The sequence below is a fragment of the Mirounga leonina genome, unplaced genomic scaffold, assembly GCF_011800145.1.
Source record: "Mirounga leonina isolate KUSES-001 unplaced genomic scaffold, KU_Mleo_1.0 Mir_165, whole genome shotgun sequence".
Classification (NCBI taxonomy): Eukaryota; Metazoa; Chordata; class Mammalia; order Carnivora; family Phocidae; genus Mirounga; species Mirounga leonina.
The window spans coordinates 61755031-61772618 of NW_023270415.1; the positions used below are offsets into that span (position 1 = coordinate 61755031).

Below are 17588 nucleotides of genomic sequence, written 5' to 3' on the forward strand. Positions count from 1 at the left end.
TACTTATGCACTATGTTAAGGCCATAAATGGTATTGGAGGTTCTTAAAAAATTGTAAGAGACAAAATAGCAGACAGCTCTGGAATGGAACCCCGTGGCTACACTCCAAACACTGCATCGTTTCCCTCTCCAGGAGAAAGAACATTTGGCTCAGACGCCATCACCTCACATATCTGATCAGAGAAGACATGAACAAGGGACCTTTTTAAAAATTCTATGATTAACGAAAGTGAAAGAGGAGACAGAATCTTCCCATGTTTTCAATGTTGGCAGTATCTTCTTAGGATCTCAAAGTTTCTTTGCCTTCCAATTTTGACCTTTTCTATTTGGCAGATGTTTTTATTTATTTATTTATTTTCCCCCAGCCTGTGTTTCTAATGGGGCTTGAAATTAACAAGGCTTTTTGTTTACGTCCTAATTTGTGTGCCGCCATCATTGATGTTGTCAACACAGTTCTGGGAATAGGGTTTGTTTACTGCTTCTGTTGAGCAAGCAAATAGAGAAATATAGAAAAGACTGTTCTGATCATCCCACCCCAGTTCCGATTCCCCCTCCATTCACAGAAATGGCCTTCATCAAGCAGCCAACGACCTTCTCGGGTAAAAGCGCCAAAAACCATCTTCAAGTGCTTGTCCTCAAGGACGTTTCTGGGCTGCTTTTGACATAGCTGGGTATAGCCTGACCCCTTCCACTCCTTGTTAACAGGTGACCCAGAAACAGAACCTTTCCCCAGGTATCTCCATTCTTCAAAGGATCCCTTGCAGGCTTTCTGGGTTCTTGCCTCTTCTCCTACTTCTTTGTGAGGTTACCTATTTTTGAGTTTTCAGAGGCACACTCTCTGTATGTAGGTGGCATCCAGTTCTACCTGTATACAGCTGATAGTGCCTTTGCCTTTTCATTTGGACTTACGTCTGTGCTTCCCGACCATATCAAGTTCTGTGTGGGAAAGGGGGAAGTGATATTTCTCTCCCCAGAAAGTGTTACTAAAACTTCACAATGAATCCCGGAAACAGAGTTTTGGTTTTGTTTTTTAAATTCTTCATGGTCTTTTTTTTTTTTTTTAAGATTTTATTTATTTATTTGAGAGAGAGAATGAGAGAGAGCACATGAGAGGCGGGAGGGTCAGAGGGAGAAGTAGACTCCCCACTGAGCAGGGAGCCCAATGCGGGACTCGATCCCGGGACTCCAGGATCATGACCTGAGCCGAAGGCAGTCGCTTAACCAACTGAGCCACCCAGGCGCCCTCTTCATGGTCTTTTGATCCCACGCTTTTGTCCATTATTCAGCTTCTATGGCTTTATTGCCAACATTCACCTTTTCACAAAGGGGTCTGCAATCAGTAAATATATTTGGGAAGTGGAAGGACCCTCTTTATTTATGCTTTACCTTTGAAGAAGTTTTGCTTTTAAAAGCTATTTAACTATTTTTTCATGTAAAATTCAGTGCCACTAAGTACACTGATAATATTGTGCAAGCATCACTACTATCCATTTCCAGAACTTTTTCATCATCCCAAATAGAAACTCTACTCATTGAACGATAGCCTCTGTTGCTCCCAAGCCCCCAGCTGCAGGTAACCTCCAGTCCACTTTCTGTCTCCATGAATTTGTCTATTCAAAGTACCTCATATAAATGGAATCATATCATATTGGTTCTTTTGCGTCTAGCTTGTTTCTATTGGCATCACGTTTTCAAGGTTCATCCATGTTCTAGCACTTGTCAGAATTACATTCCTTTCAATGGTTGAATAATATTCTATCACATATACATCACATTCTGTTTATCCATTCATGTGCTGATACACGTTTGGGTTGTTTCTACCTTTCTGCTATTGTGAATGCTCTGAATATGAACGTACAAGGATCAGTGTGAGTCCCTGCTTTCAACAGAAGGACCCTCTTTTGCTTTGCAAAATTCTCAACTTCATCCAGGAATCATATCCAGCAAGGTCTCAATTATTCATTTATCCTGGTTCACAACTAGGCTTTGGGTGTTGCTCCAAGTCACCTGTTGGGATTTCAGATCCAGGCTTGACTTTCTTTGCCTGCTCTGTTTGCACGGAACTACATTCCCCAGGCTCCTATGTCCGCTAGCCTCCAGGCAGCTGTAACCAATGAGGCACTGAAAGGAGACTGAGGGCTCAGAAGAAGGGAAAGGCCAGCATATCTCTTCCTCTATCGCTTTGCTTCTGGTAGCATCTTGGGCAGGGCTGCATCTCCTGGCTCCAGCTCCCAGCAGAATAGGCCACTGGGGTTCCAAGTGCTGCTAGGCAACCCTGACTTGTAAGTTCTCCCTCCTCCTTTTGCCCCTCCAGCCCCATGGAAGGTAGAAACTTCCTCCTGTTGCTGATCTCTGTGTTGTCTCACCTTCACACTTGGGCTGCCAATTCCCTTCATCAAGTTCCCTCTTCTAAATATACATGGAGTAGGTTCTGGGTTCCTGACTGGAAATTCACTAATAACCTTTCTATTGGGAAAAGAAGATCTAAAATTTCTCAAGATGCAGAACCTGTAACAGTGACTCCACACTGTCTTCAGGGTACTATCCCCTTAATAGAAGATTTAGCTGCGATTCCATTTCCATGCGGCCACGTGAGCAAGTTCTGGCCAGTGATGTAATCAGATGTGTTGTGTGGCAAATTCTAAACCTTCTTTGTAAGTGAGCTGCTCCATACTCTCTGGCCCCTCGTTCCGCGGCTGGAGCATGGATACAACAACTGGAGTTCCATCCCTGGAACAAGAGGGCAGGGGCCCTATTCTGGGGAGAGCAGGACCCAAAGCTGGAAGGAGCCTGAGTCCTGGAGAACCCTGTTGGTAAAACCAACACCACAGCCCTGCTCTGTCTACCTCTGCAGTTTTATATGAGAAGCAAATAAAATTCTCTTTTGTCTCAGTTGCTGCTATTTTGAGTCTCTATTTGTTTATTGCAGCCAATCTGAATCCTTACAAATTCAGAACCCATATCATGAGCTTGATTTCTGTCCCACACTGCAGATGAATTTTCTTACGCCTTTTCTCACTAGATTAAAGCAAGGTCCTTGATCCTCCGATCTTATTCTAAGTTTTGGACACCTCCTGTTTATACTTGGAATTGACCTATTCTCATTTACAAAGCTTTCAAGAAGCTTTATTCTCTTTAACAGCTTCTGCTTTGCTTATTAAATTTTCTCTGAAGGGGGGGTGTGTAAAATCCAGCCCCTCACCAAGCCCATATCCAAACTAGAAAATGATTAGGGCCTTGGATGTTAGAGAATTTTTAATTAAAAGCTTGGGAACATTGTTCCTCAAGTATTAATAAAGCCAGTAAAATGGACAATCAGCACGGCCTAACCCCACAAGACAGACCGTTAGTGTCCTGGTCTGATGGCCCCGCTTCACAGAGCTGATGGGCTGTAACTGTACCTAATGGCTGCCAAGCACAGATCAATCTCACCTATACTTTACCCAAGTGGGCGTCAATTAGAAATATGGACATCTAGGATGATGGCTCTCAAACTTTATTGTGCATAAAAATCACTTGGGGGAACTTGTCTGAAATGAGGATCCCCACCCTTCTGCTTGTGATTTAGATGGTCTGTAGTGGGGGCCACAAACCTGCCTGTTCAAAAAGGACCCCAGGTGCCTCTAAAGCACATGGCTATGGACCACACTATGCAAGGTGCTGCTCCCGAGGAACTCATGAAGGCTATAAAACAGCCACAAGTGGAGAGAGCTGTCATCAGCTGGGGGAGGGGCCGGAGAACATTAATTGACATCTACTATGTTCCAGGGGCTCTGCTAGGCATTTTCCAGACATCACCTTAGTTTATGCTTATGATAACCTGCATTAACTGTAACTATTAATAATGACTAGTATGGTTATCCTTGCTTTACAATAAGCAACCTGAGGCTCAGAGAAATTGGGCAACTCGCCTAAAGCTGCAAAGTGGCTTCAGAGCTGGGCATGTGTGTGCTGGACATATCTTACTTATTTCTCTAGTTTTGCCCGGCATCCCTCCCTATCATGCGCCGCACTCCTAGACACTGACCTGTAGTAACTGCATCCCAGGGTCCTCTGCCCTCCAGTGGGGTTGGATCCTGCCAATGGGCTGTGCTGGGAGAAGACTGGGGCGTGGGGAGGAGACTGAGGTCAGGGTATGGCTCCCCCAACTTCCCTCACTGCAGGTCATACCACAGCTCCTACCAGAGGCTCTGACTGCCTGATTGTCTCTTTCCAAGTTCCTATTAACTGTTCCTTCTTCTTGCCCCTTCAGGTCTAGGGCTGATAACTGGTTTCCTTCCTCTTCTAACTAGGTTGAAGTAGGATACTGACCTATCTCTTTCCCCACAGCCTGCCCATGACTTTGTAAATACAATTATTTCTTTATTAAATTCACTTCCAAATCACCCCATCTGAGTGCTACATCTGTTTCCTGCCAGGAATCTGACTGATACAGTTTGCTTGGCTCCAGAGTCCTCCTCTTTCCCCTGTTCTACACTGCCTACCTCACTCCCTTGGTGACGAGGATGATGATGGTGATGATGATGATGAAGCCACCGATAATGGCAACGATGACCACAAGGGCTGGTTGCAAACATGCAAGTTGTTGTGCTGAGTGTTTCCCACAGACATTCTTATTTAATTTTCACAAGCACCCTAGGTATTAGGCCCTGTTTTGCCTCCTTTGTACAGAGGAGGAAAATGAGGATCAGTATGATTAAGTAGTAGAACCCAGCGAAGCCAGTAAAGGGTGGTACCTCGGTACATGAGCGATATTTACTCCTTCTACTGGGTGTCAGTGCCATCGCGTTATTTCCCCAGCTAACTTGCGTGAATAACATTCATAAAAATAAAGATGTTGAATGAAAAGCCTATGTCACTTATTTTTTAGACTTGAGTTTGAAAAAATTCATTTCACTCCAAAAGGGAATAGGGTACCACGTGATTGTTTTCTTTCTTCTCTCTCGAGCACAACTCAGTTCAGACCCTTCTGCTGCACATATGGTAGGTTGTGATGGCTGCCCCAACACCCTCCAGTATTGTATTCCTTATATTCCTCAGCATCCTGCTTATCACAGTGCTAGATAAATGCGCCTACAGTTTATTCTGATTATGGTCACATCTCTGGAAATTATCAACATAATTCAAGGATCACTGCTAAAATAAACCAGAATTCTAGGATAAGATCTTTCTTGATTCCCAAATTATTTTTCTAGCCTTCAATGCAACTACTCCCTTATATAACCAGAAGCCTATAAAATCAAACTGTATTCATGATTAAGCCACACTCTTTGAAAATGTCTTATGCTTATAACATACGGGACTTTGCTTATGGAGTTCTCTTTGCTTAGAATTCCACTCCCTCTCAAAGATTCCAAAGAGACATCCCTTATCACCTTTGTTTAGTTCTTGGGTCTCTGATGACATTACTTCCATATTTATTGTCTTTCTTTATTGCAATTTATGCTCATGCTTAAGGAAACAAATTCTGCTCTTATCTGTGGAGCCCCTTCTATGCTCCATACACTCGGTATAGCCCCATATCCACGGAATGAAAAGACTTACTTTCTGCACTCACAGAATTTACTTTCTGGTGGCAGGGACCACTGAAGGTGCTTAAAGAATCATTTTTGAAGGAAAGAAATCTTTGAAGCTTCTCCCGTCTTCCTTAATGAAAAGCAAATCTTCATACTCCAGATGTTTGCTGTCACTTCCAGGAATGGGGATGGGAGGAAGGACTAACATTTTGCCTGGGCTGTTTCTTCTGCTCAGAATTCTTGTTTTCTATCTATATGCCTCATCAGTTTCTTTTCATCCTTCTTCCCCAGCAACTGCCTCTCTAGTTTGAAAAGAATCCTCCCTCCTTTGTGGGCCCATTTCCTTTGTAGAGTCTCCTTTAATTCCATTTATGGCTAGTCTTAAAGATTGCTGGTTTACCTGCTTGTCTCTCTGGTGATGGGTATGAGGTATTCAATATCTATTCTACTTTGTTTCTAATGTGCTTCATCCCACTGCAGAGGCTGTGAAGTGAAAGTACTATATTTTCCAGACTCCCTTGCAGCTAGATTGTAAGTTTGACAAATTACTCTTTCATAAGATTTTGATAGAGAAAGTGAGTTGGAGGCTGCATATCCCCAATGGTGGGGACATTGCATATTTCTATGGTAGAGCTCCTAGGAATGGCCATTGCTCCAAGGGTGTCCAGAATCAATTGCAATGATGGGTCTCCCTTATCCCTGGATAATGGCTAAGGCAATTTGCTCTTAATTTCAATGATTTCCCTGGTACTCCTGAATCCCTACCTTCCTCACTGAGGCAGAGAGAGTAACTGACCTCACAAGGCCAGATGGGTGGTATTGTTTGGAAGTCATTTCTAGAATTCTCAGTGAACCTGTACCTTCTCTAGCTCTTCCAACAACTTTAGAAGTATCTGCTTCCCTACATTAAATACTTTCTGCATAAAACAGAGTAGTTTTTATTTCCTACATTTGAGCCCTGACTGATATTACCAGGCAGAGAGTTGTACCTTCCGTGTCTAGAATAGTGCCTGTTGTCTAGTGGAAAGACTTTAATGCATGTTGAAGTGAATAAGCACTTTATGAGTCCAACAATGTGCTAAACATTCTCTAACTATGAACCCACTTAATTCTCACAACTGTTCTGAGGTGGGACTACTTTGCCTCATGTTACAAATAGGGTTGGAGAGATTTAGTAAATTGCTCAAAAAATCTGATAGAGGACCCATATCTACTGCCAGATTTAAACCTGGGTTTTCAGTCTTCAAAATTCTTGCTCCTTCTACTATGCTGCTGCCTTCTTATAAGATAAAGGTATTTCACATGAAGAAACAGAAAATATATGACTGATTGCCTTACTGATTCATTGAAAACACTATCACAGGGTTGAACAACTTGACTCTTGAGGGTGAGGATTACATTCTTAAAATAGTCTGTTTCCTACTGTGTATGTAAGATATTGCAGGAAGTCGTCTATAGTGTTCCCTGGAATATTAACTCACCTGCATGCCTTTGTAGTTATAGTCACAAAGTGGTCAATAGAATGTTTGTGGGCAAACTAAGATGTCACTAAAGATACGGATCTCAAAATTTTAATTTCCCCTTTATCAAGAGCCACTGGTACAAAACCATGAATGGAAGTATTTAAGAGATTCCTTCATGTCACATGTCTTTTGTGGGATTTAAGGGAGACACTTTCTAGCATAAACATTTATGCACCCAAATTAGAAAGCCCATATAGAACATAAACCACTTTATGCCCCTGTATTGACATATTAATTAGTTCTAAACACTGATGGCATGCAGGTGTGAGAACAGCAGGGAGGAAAATTAGATAACCTCTTGGTAATTTGCTAGTTTACAAGTTGAGAGAGGTATTCTGGCTTTTCTTCACTTATATTTCTCCACTTGGCCAAATATAAAACAACTGAGACGGTGATTATAGCATTCCTCCGAGATAGTAAATGTGAGACCTGGTGATCTACTGGCAACCTGAAAGTGCCAATGTTTATCAAGAAGTATGTGGAAATTAATGAATTCAATCTTTTTCTATAGAAAGAATGTTATATTGGTACCATTTGGGATAGCAGGCAGGATGTATAATAAGCAATTTCAAAGAGCAGTATGCTTCGTCCACATAGAACATGGCGCCTGGGGATGGGATGAAGCAGAGAGGGTTAGCTTATACATCTTCATCAGGAACAACTCCTGTGACCTCATTTATTGCATTTTTTCCCTCAGACTGAAATATTCACTCCCAGTTTACATGATTAGATGGGAAGAACAAATGCTCTAATTTATAAAGGCAAGCCTAGGTGACTGAAAATAAGACATGAACTCTGAGGTTCCTGAATACTTGGAATCAATGTAGGGGCCTCTCAGCCCTGATTAAGTCTCCCAGAAGACATTCCTTTTTTGGTTTTCTTAGTTGGCTGATCTTTCTCCTCCTGTCTCTAAGACCCTCCCTCTGTGGAACTGTTGTTTTTCTTGGCTCTTATCTTCTCTCTGTCCCTGGGAGAGCTACCTTTTCACCTGACTTCAGACAATCTCCTCTGTGTTTTTAATCACAAGGTTTTTCCCTCTGGTTCATTCCCTTTGACATCTACAATCAAATGCCCAACAGTGTGTCAATCATCTTTGCTTTTATATCTTACTCTTACCTCAAACTTAGTATGTCCAAAAGGCAATAATTATCTGTCTTCTCTTCAATGTTTTTTCTTTAGTACCATCCTATGATGCTTCTTATATTTGGGCTTGAAATCAAGTGGCCTCCTCAATCTTATTTGCCTTAAAAAGGGCTTGCAATAAGCTATTTCTTCTTCATTCTTGAAATCATTACTCCTTTACAAACATTCACCCTCTCACATCCGGATTATTATTGTTTTTTAAAGATTTTACTTATTTATTTGTGAGAGAGAGAGAGAGCGTAGGGGGAGAGAGAGAGAGAGAATCCCAAGCAGACTCCGTGCTGAGCATGGAGCCAATGCGGGGCTTGATCCCACGACCCTGAGATCACAACCTGAGCCGAAACCAAGAGTTAGATGCTTAACTGACTGAGCCACCCAGGCACCCCTGGATTATTCTTTTTAAGTAATCTCTACACCCAAAGTGGGGCTCGAACTCACAACCCGAGATCGAGTCACATGCTCTACCAACTGAGCCAGCCAGGCGTCCCTCCAGATTATGTTAATAACCATTTAGAGTTCTCACAACAGTTCTGTGACTCCTATTGGAGTCCACATTTCCAATCCTTACCACTCTTTAGATTTTTTTATTATTATTATTTATTTATTTGAGAGAAAGAGAATGAGAGACAGAGAGCATGAGAGGGAGGAGGGTCAGAGGGAGAAGCAGACTCCCTGCCGAGCAGGGAGCCCGATGCGGGACTCGATCCCGGGACTCCAGGATCATGACCTGAGCCGAAGGCAGTCGCTCAACCAACTGAGCCACCCAGGCGCCCCAATCCTTACCACTCGTTAAATTAGTTGACTATATTCCCTATGCTGTGCTTTTCATCACCGTGACTTATTTATTTTATAACTGGAAGTTTGTACCTCATAATCCTGTTCACCTATTTCATACCCCTCCTCAGGCAACTACCAGTTTGTTCTCTGTATTTATGAGTCTGTTTCTGTTTGTTGTTTTTTGTTTTGTTTTGTTTTTTAGATTCCATATATAAGTAAAATCATATACCATAGAGTCCAGTAATTCCACTGCTGGATATTTACCCCTCAAAACCAAAAACATAAATTCAAAAAAACACATGAACCCCTATGTTTATTGAAGCCTTATTTTGAAAGCTACCTAAGTGTGCATTGACAGATGAATGGATAAAGATGTGGTATATATACAATGGAATATTAGCCATAAAAAAGAATGAAATCTTGCCATTTGCAACATGGATAAACCTAGAGTATTATGCTAAGTGAAGTAAGTTAGTCCTTTCCATTCCTTAAGGCTCAGACCAAGTCTCAGCTCATGAATATTTGTATGACTACACCATCCTCACCTTTGCTCTGTTCTCTAAGCCCTTAGGGCCTTTGTAACATTTCATGACATATTGTCCTTGAACATTATTTAATGTGGGTTAGTCTTTTCTTCTCCACGTGAAGATGTCTATACCTCTCTCCCACAACTGCTACTGCCCCCCACCCCCTTACATGACCATCTCCCACTATAGCCTCTACTGAACCTTTGATAAAGTGGGTATCCAGGTAGGACATGCTCTATGTTTTTTTTTTTTTTTTAACATATCAAATAGAACAACATTTATGGTACTAATTTTATCTAAAGTGTATAATTGGGGAAGTTGAGGTTCAGAAAGGTTAAATGACATGCCTAAGGAGGCACACTTGGTAAGAATCAGTGCTAGGTTCCAAGGCTGGGCTAATAATGTCAAAACTCCTGCTGTTCCCAGACTCAACTCCCAGATAACACACAGAATGAGCACAGGGAAATTTAGTTACCTTAGTTTGGTATTATATAACAATATTCCTATATTACTAATCTTGTCCTTTCTTAAGATGACTGAACCAAACTGAGACAACCATGAAAAGAAATATTTAGAATTCACAACCATAAAGAATAGATTATATCACACAGATCTTTACTCCTGGTAGTAATTCAGCATGTGGATTATTAGGATTCAGATGTGGTGTATTGTTCTTTGATACATACGGCCCAGGTATGGAGGAGGAGCTGAGTAAGGGAGACTTGCTACAGACCACATGTGAGCAGACACCCCTGTTGGGACTGACTGACACCTCTGCGGGGGCATGGGTGGGGAGGGCAACATCCACTGAGAGGCTCACCCTGACAGCTGCAGGGCCAACATCAGAATGAAGAGATCTAACTGCTTAGAGATTTCTGGTACCCTCTTCTTTTTGGTGTGATTTATCCTCAAAATACTTGGACAGGTGTGGAAGGGCCAAATTTCAAAATCATAATAATCATCACCATCATAATAAAGATACTGGCATTGCCAACATATTTTTCTGCCTAATGATGTAAAAAACAAGTATACAAAAATTCTAGAACTAGTTAACATGATGTTTGGATGAAATTTTCCATGAACACAACAGATGTCCCAAACTTTGCACATATAATGCAAGGTTTGCAACAGAGGTGTGAAAACCAGTTCCATTACCTTTATCTCTCAGTCAGATCAAGACCATATAAAGGTTGGGAGCTTGTTTAAAGATTTCTTTAAAAAAAAATCAAGTGTGGGTGAGGATGTGGAACATCCAGAACTCTCATACACTCCTGAAGGGAGTGTTTATTGGTACAACCACTTTGAGACAATGGAAGAATCTACTAAAGCTGAATAGTGTGGACAGATGAATTGTGACCCCCCCAACCCCAAATTCATATGTTGGAAGGTTAAATCCTCATTACCTTACAATATGACCATATTTGTTGATATGATCTTAAGGAAGTCACTAAGGCAAAATGAAGTCATATGTAGGAGCCCTAATCCAATATGACTGGTATCCTTATAAGGAGAGGAAATTTGGACATAGACACATACAGAAAGAAGACCATATGAAGACACAGGGAGAAAACAGCCATCTACAAGCCAAGGAGAAAGGTTACAGAAGAAATCAACCCTACGGACGCTTTTACTTCCAACATCCAGGACTGTGAGAATACAAGTTTCTGTTGTTTATGCCAGCCAGTTTGCAGTACTTGGTTATGGCAGCCCTAGCAAACCAATGCATCCTACCTCCCCAATGACTCAGCAGATCCACTTCTAGGATGCACCAACTGAAATGTATTCTTTTACCATTTGAAGACATGTTTAATAATATTCAGAACATCCCTTTTTACAGAGCAGTCTCAAACTGGAAACTACCCAAATGCCTGCGAACTGCGGAATACATAAATAAATTGTGATATGTTCACATGTTGCACAATTTGGAGCGATGAGAATAAACAACCTAAAACTGCAGACAACAATGTGGACAAATTTCAAGGATAATGTTGAATGAAAGAGGTCAGACACAAAGAGCTCATAATGAATGATTCTATTTATACAATGAACAAAAACAGATGATGCTATTCTTTACTATCAGTATTTAGAATAGTGTTTACCCTCTGGGGCGGGCGGGGTGGGGAGCAACTGGAAGGAAGCAGCAAGGAGGGCTTCTGGGATACTAGTCATCTTCTTTTTCTTGGTCTGGGTGCTATTTCATGGGTGTGTTCCATTTGGGAAAATTCAGTGACCTAACAGTTAAAATAGATGTATTTATATGTAATTCAATGGAAATGTTTTAGAAGGAGGGTTTTCTATTAAGAAAGCTGGGCATGAGTCCATGACAGCCTAACCTGCCTCTGTTTGCTTGGGGGTGGGGGAGAGAGAGGGAAGGACTGCTTCCTGATCCCAAGTCTCACAAGGAGGCTTCAAGAGAACTCTTAACTCACATATTGCCTCTGCCACCCAGCCTGCTAGTTTCTCCTGCATCCATGTTTTGATTATTGACATCAGATCTTCTGAAGCACTTCAGGGCTGTCGTCAGTATTTGGCTATCATTTCATTTCTAGGCAACACAAGTGATGGAAGAGATACTCATTTAGCATTCAGGAACCTGACTTCTGATTCTGAGTTTTCACGTTTAACTGAGTGATCTTAAGGAGGTCAACCACTTTGAGCCTTATTTTTTTTCATCTTATAAGTGGCAATTTAAAAATATCTGCTGTGGCAGAGAACGCAGCTACCAAGCAAAATTCATTCTTCCCTTCTCCCTGAATACAGGACTAGACTACAACTCCAAATTTCCCTCGAGGCTCGTGTGGTTATGTGATTAAGCTCTCACCAATAGAATGTAAGCACCAGGGTGCTTGTAACCTGTGTTTACTTGGTTAAGGCCCCTTACCTCCAGGTTGGAATGGCAAGGACCAGAGCAACCTCAAACATGGCTTATCGAGGGTGACAGAGCTGCTGTCAGCCTGGGTCCCTAAACGATTGTGTAAAGTAGTCATTCCCTGATCTGCAACCTTCGGCTAGGACTGTTAAGTCGGAGAGAATTGAGCCACTAGCTTTTCAGAATATATTTGCTATAGCAGCTTGTGTATTTGTGACTAATATGCATGTCCTATCTACTTTATAAAATTGTGAGAGAGAGTAGTTCTAATGTACGGGAAAGAGCTTTGAGAGGTAGCCAGTGCTCTGGAAAGTTGTCATCACTATTAATTTTTTCTAGCTTTATTGAGATGTAGCTGACACACAACACTGTATGTTTGAGGTATATAATGTAAGGATTTGATGCACGTATATATTGCAAACATCATTACTGTTAACAGAGAAAAGTGATATTAAAGTGCTTAACACATAGTAGATATTTATTTGTTGGATAAATGAACATGTTGCTGATAAAAAGCCTGAGATTAAAAAAAAAAAAATTCTATCCAACACAACAGCATTGGCAAAATATTTGTTTGGCCCGGGCAAACCTTTAATTGATTCACCTGAGCTCATACAAGTAAAGCAAAACTCCTAGATATGAGCTTCTTTCAAGATTCTTATTTTTCTATTTAATACTTTTTCCACCAAAATAAATTATAAAATATTAAACAAAATTTGGAAAAAAGGAAGAGACCCTTAATCTCACCATCCAAACACACTACCCTCTAACTACATGCATGTCTATTTTTCATAGATGTAAACTGTTTCTTCTTCTTATTTTTAAAATAAATTTGAATTTGTCCTTGGTAAGGAAAGCACAGGCTTGGTAATTTTCCAGAAGTGATTCTAACAACAACAACAACAACAACAACAACAACAACAACAAAACCCACCTAATACTTCTAACAGTTCCAATTTAATTTTGCCAAGGGGTTCCATGCTTATTAAAAAGTACACCAGGGAGAGGAGGTGATTTTCCTAAGAAAGTACATGGGGGTGTTCTCACTACAATTAGGGTGATCAAGATTACAAATGTCACAATCTATCCATTTGCAATTTAAGAGCTATCTTGTGGGTCTTACAAAAGTTACATGGAGGACAAATGAGTGCATATGGATCTTTTTCAAGGATATAAATGAATTCAATTATTAATTCAACAAATATTTATTGAGTTCCCACTAACTGTTAAGCAGAATGTGGACCATAAGACACAGGCTCTACCCTTGAAAAGGTTAAAGTAGGGATGAAAGACAAGAAGACATACTGTGGTGAGCTCGCAGGACAGGTGAGGCCAGGGGCAGTAGCTGGAGGAAATGAGACAGGACATCTGGCTGGGACTTAGGCAGGTAAAGGGGCAGAACGTGGTTCAGGCTCCCCAAGCACGTGGACCAGAATGAATGGAAGAAAAAGCACAATACTCACAGGAATGCATGTTATTCTACCTGATGGGACGTTAATAGAACACACTGGCAGTGAATGGATAAGAATGGAGAAGTAAGCCGAGGTCAGATGGTGAGGCATGGATCAGCTTCCTCAGGGCAGTGGTGGGGTTTGTTCAGGGCCACCTAGGACAGCACCTGGCAACCTGGCATTCCATCTGTATTTGTGGAGTGGATTAACCTACATCGTGCTACACAGCTGACCCATTACTGGTCATCGTGATTGGCCTCTGGGTACAAAGGAAGAGTACACACAACTGGGAAGGACAGCTATTCCTTTCTCTCTAGAGACTGCATCTATGAGGGCGCTTATTGCCATGCTGGGTGAGCCACGTGACCACAGCTTGCTTCTCAGCTCAGGGATGCTGCTTTATTCCTGGTGGTCCTGAACTGCTAAATAGCAGGGTCAGACACACCGACCCTAATCTGAGACGTACCCCCTTAGCTCAATTTCATTTTTTAATGGCATCAAGGATGCCACACATATAGCTTCTCGGGATATGCTTGTAAACACCATGTATTAATGCTACTTCCATTTCCTAGAGGTAGAGAATCGGGGTGGGTGGGAAGAGATGTGGGGGAGCTGGGGAGGGAAGGGGGCAAAGAGGAAAGGCTGTGCAGGCTTCTACTCATTTCTCCATCCTTGATTCTAGTCTTCTCTATGTTTTGAAACTACTTTTAGTTGAAACTGAGCATCAGTGATGTAGAAGTACCAGAAGTCTTACTTTCTAGGGAGATTAATGGATTAATAAACTGGTATCTAGCAATACTGAATAATTTGGAGGCAAAAACAGACTTGACTCACAACAGCCCAGCAGGGTGGCTTACTTTGGAAACATTTTGCCACCGCTCTGCTGGGCATACTAAAAATGCACAGTGCAGGCTGACGCCATGGGGGTTTGTGCATGGATTCAGCAGCTGAAGAGTGATGTGAAATTAAAGAGAGAATGAAATGTGTGATCTTATTTAATCACACCTGGTGCTTCAATTTCTCAATAACAGCACCCTGCTCCACTGTGTCAAACTGGTGCACGTGCGTGTGTGTGTGTGTGTGTGTGTGAATTACAGCTAGAGGACAGATTTACTCTCTGATGCCTGCCAATCAATTGCAGGGGATCTAATATGCAAACGACAAATGAGGTTTTCTCATAAGAATTTGACAGCAATTATCCTTGGGCCTGGACTGGCATAAAACTATCATAACTGAGGGGTAAGCAGTGAAATACCACCTCCTAAAAGAGGCCAAAACCTCAGGGTCCCACACTGGGGGCGGCTTGGGGAAGATGATGTATTTTAATACCCAAAGTATATTCCAGGTCATACTCTTCTTCTGCCCTGATGGCTGAGTGTGTGATTCATGTTGCTTCAGACTTCCAGGAGGATGACAGGCAACAAGAAGAGGGAGAATGAATCATTTCAGCTTATTTAGGAATGTATGTTCATGAGTTTAAAAGTTCATAAATTTGTTCTAGAATTGGTATTTAGGGAAATCACCTCTTCCTCTCTGGCCCTTCACTAAGGAACTGCTACTTCACAGCTTTGGTGGGTTTATACTGAGTATCCAACACAATGTATTTCTGTAGGGACCTGTGCATGTTTCCCTGGCTAGTCAGATACTTTATGGCAAGGAGGTCCTAAAGGACAGCAAGGTGCTTCATCTAATGTAAAAATGGTTACTGTAATTAAGTGTTCCATTTTCTGCATTTTCTGGGGTGGGGGGCGTTGTCTTCTATAGGGTTCCATTTAGCACCGGAAAATAAATCAAGTATAATTAGCTTAAGATTGTCGGCTTTACATCACATTTACGGTGAGGCAAATAAAAAACGAGAATGAGACGATAGCTATTTTGATCCCTTCCAGGGAGTAACCACATGATTGGCCTGTAAACGTGCATATCAGTGATCCCCAAACATGCCCTGCTAGTTTAGAGAAGATTTGTTTAAAGAGCTGGATTCAGTGAAAGGAATTACATAGGGAACACATGAATGGACCGCCCACAGTTCTGACATAATCAATTTTTAGAAGCATGGGCTTTTAATATATATTTTTAAAACAATCTCCTAAAAATAATTCTTTACTGCTGGAGATCCGGGTAACTGAAAGTACTCCTTGTTTCTCTCTTGCTTCTGAAAATTCCGAGGTTGTTAGCCATCTTGGTGGCCCTTAGATCACAGTCTGCTGTGATCCTCTGATCTCCTCTGAAATTGGAGGCCTCTTGAAGGCAGAAAACCTGGCTCATTCATCTTTGTCACTCATTTTCCAGGTTTATGATGTAGTACCCCCATGCCATAGGTATTCAATAAATAGGTGTGAATTGGACCATTCATCACTGTAAGTCACATTATTCTGGAAAGTAATTAGTTATTTCCCAGTATCTGAGGAAACAATGGGTAAATGTCAGAGGAAGTGGGGGGTGGGAGGAGGGATGGCAGACAATCAAATGAAGTTATATTGAAATTAATTCTCTGATATTAAAAAAGATCTACTGAATGGACCCTTTATAGTCATTGAATGAGAATCTATAAAAATGAAATAATATAAGCCCATCCATTTTGCTATGTGATATATTTCCTTGGCCTATTGAAGATCTTAAGCCATCTTTAGTTCATGGCCCCAACCTTTTTTTGGCAGGAGGGCAAGCAAGTCTGAGCAGCAGGGGTGGGCTGGGGCAATATCCATGGGGTTTCATCAAGATTCGGACTTCTCCTATTCAGAAGACACATCTTCAACTTGAAAAGTTGTGAACATCAGGGAAGTCTTTTAAGGTTGGCCAAATCTATGTTCAATTTTTTTTAAAAGATTTTATTTATTTGAGAGAGAGAGAGAGAGAGTGTGTGTGTGTGTGTGTGTGTGCACAAGCAGGGGGGAGGGTCGGAGGGAGAGGGAGAAGCAGGCTCCCCGCTGAATGGGACTCGATCCCAGGACCCCAGGATCATGACCTGAGCTGAAGGTAGACGCTTAACTGACTGAGCCACCCAGTCACCCCATGTTCAAATTTTAATATGTAGACTGAGAGTGACAGATTTTCATCTGTTTAAAGAGTCTTTTTGATACCATATATTTATAAACAAATCTATAATAATGTAACAGGTTATTAACCATTCCCAAAGATACTTTGGCTCAAGAATAAGCTGGTCTGCTCTCTTCAGCCTCTTTTTAGTAGATAGTACAAAGGATATGACCATGTTTCCTCTCCACTTTTTAACCCCTGCAGAACTTGCCCTAACTTTAGTGTAACACCCAAATCCTGGTCATCATGGCTTACACAGCTCTGCAAAGTGTATTGCTTCCCCATCTTTGGCCACTATCCATCTTCCTCACTGTGCCTTTATGCTAATTTCTTTAATTTGCCAAGTTCTTCCCAGCCTCGGCTCTTCCTACTGGCTTTGACTCTATTGTATTGTCGTTCTCCTTGTTTCTTTGCTTAACTTGTTTATCAGTTGGGGTTCATATTATTGGTTGCTTAAGAAATCCTCCCCCTGGTGCTAGTCTGGGTTCTCTCCTTTTTACTATTATACAGTAACTTCTTTCCAACTGTCACTTAATAGTTTCTCATGCAATTCTTTAATGTCCATGTTCCATTCTATATTTTAAGTGTCATGACAGCAGTGAAAAGATGTCTTGTTCATTGCTGTATCTTTAGCACCTGGTCCAGCACATAAAAGGTGCTCAATAAATATTTGTTTAATGATTGGACATATCTTTCAGCTTGAGTTGACTGTAGACTTGAAGCATCAGGCATTGTGATGTACTG

General features: G+C 41.4%; 1 protein-coding gene across 5 annotated transcripts in view; it reads right to left on the minus strand.

The window, feature by feature from the left end:
• Positions 1–17588, minus strand: part of SAMD12 (sterile alpha motif domain containing 12) — a 380385-nt gene that overhangs the window by 103991 nt on the left and 258806 nt on the right. Inside the window, exon 5 of one of the 5 annotated variants that reach the window (XM_035011809.1) lies at positions 11548–11716. The exons of the other annotated variants lie outside the window; for them this stretch is intronic. Coding sequence (XP_034867700.1) covers positions 11709–11716 — 8 coding nt within the window. The 3' untranslated portion in view covers positions 11548–11708. Of the gene's footprint in view, positions 1–11547; positions 11717–17588 lie in introns of those variants that run through there. 5 annotated transcript variants of the gene reach the window in all.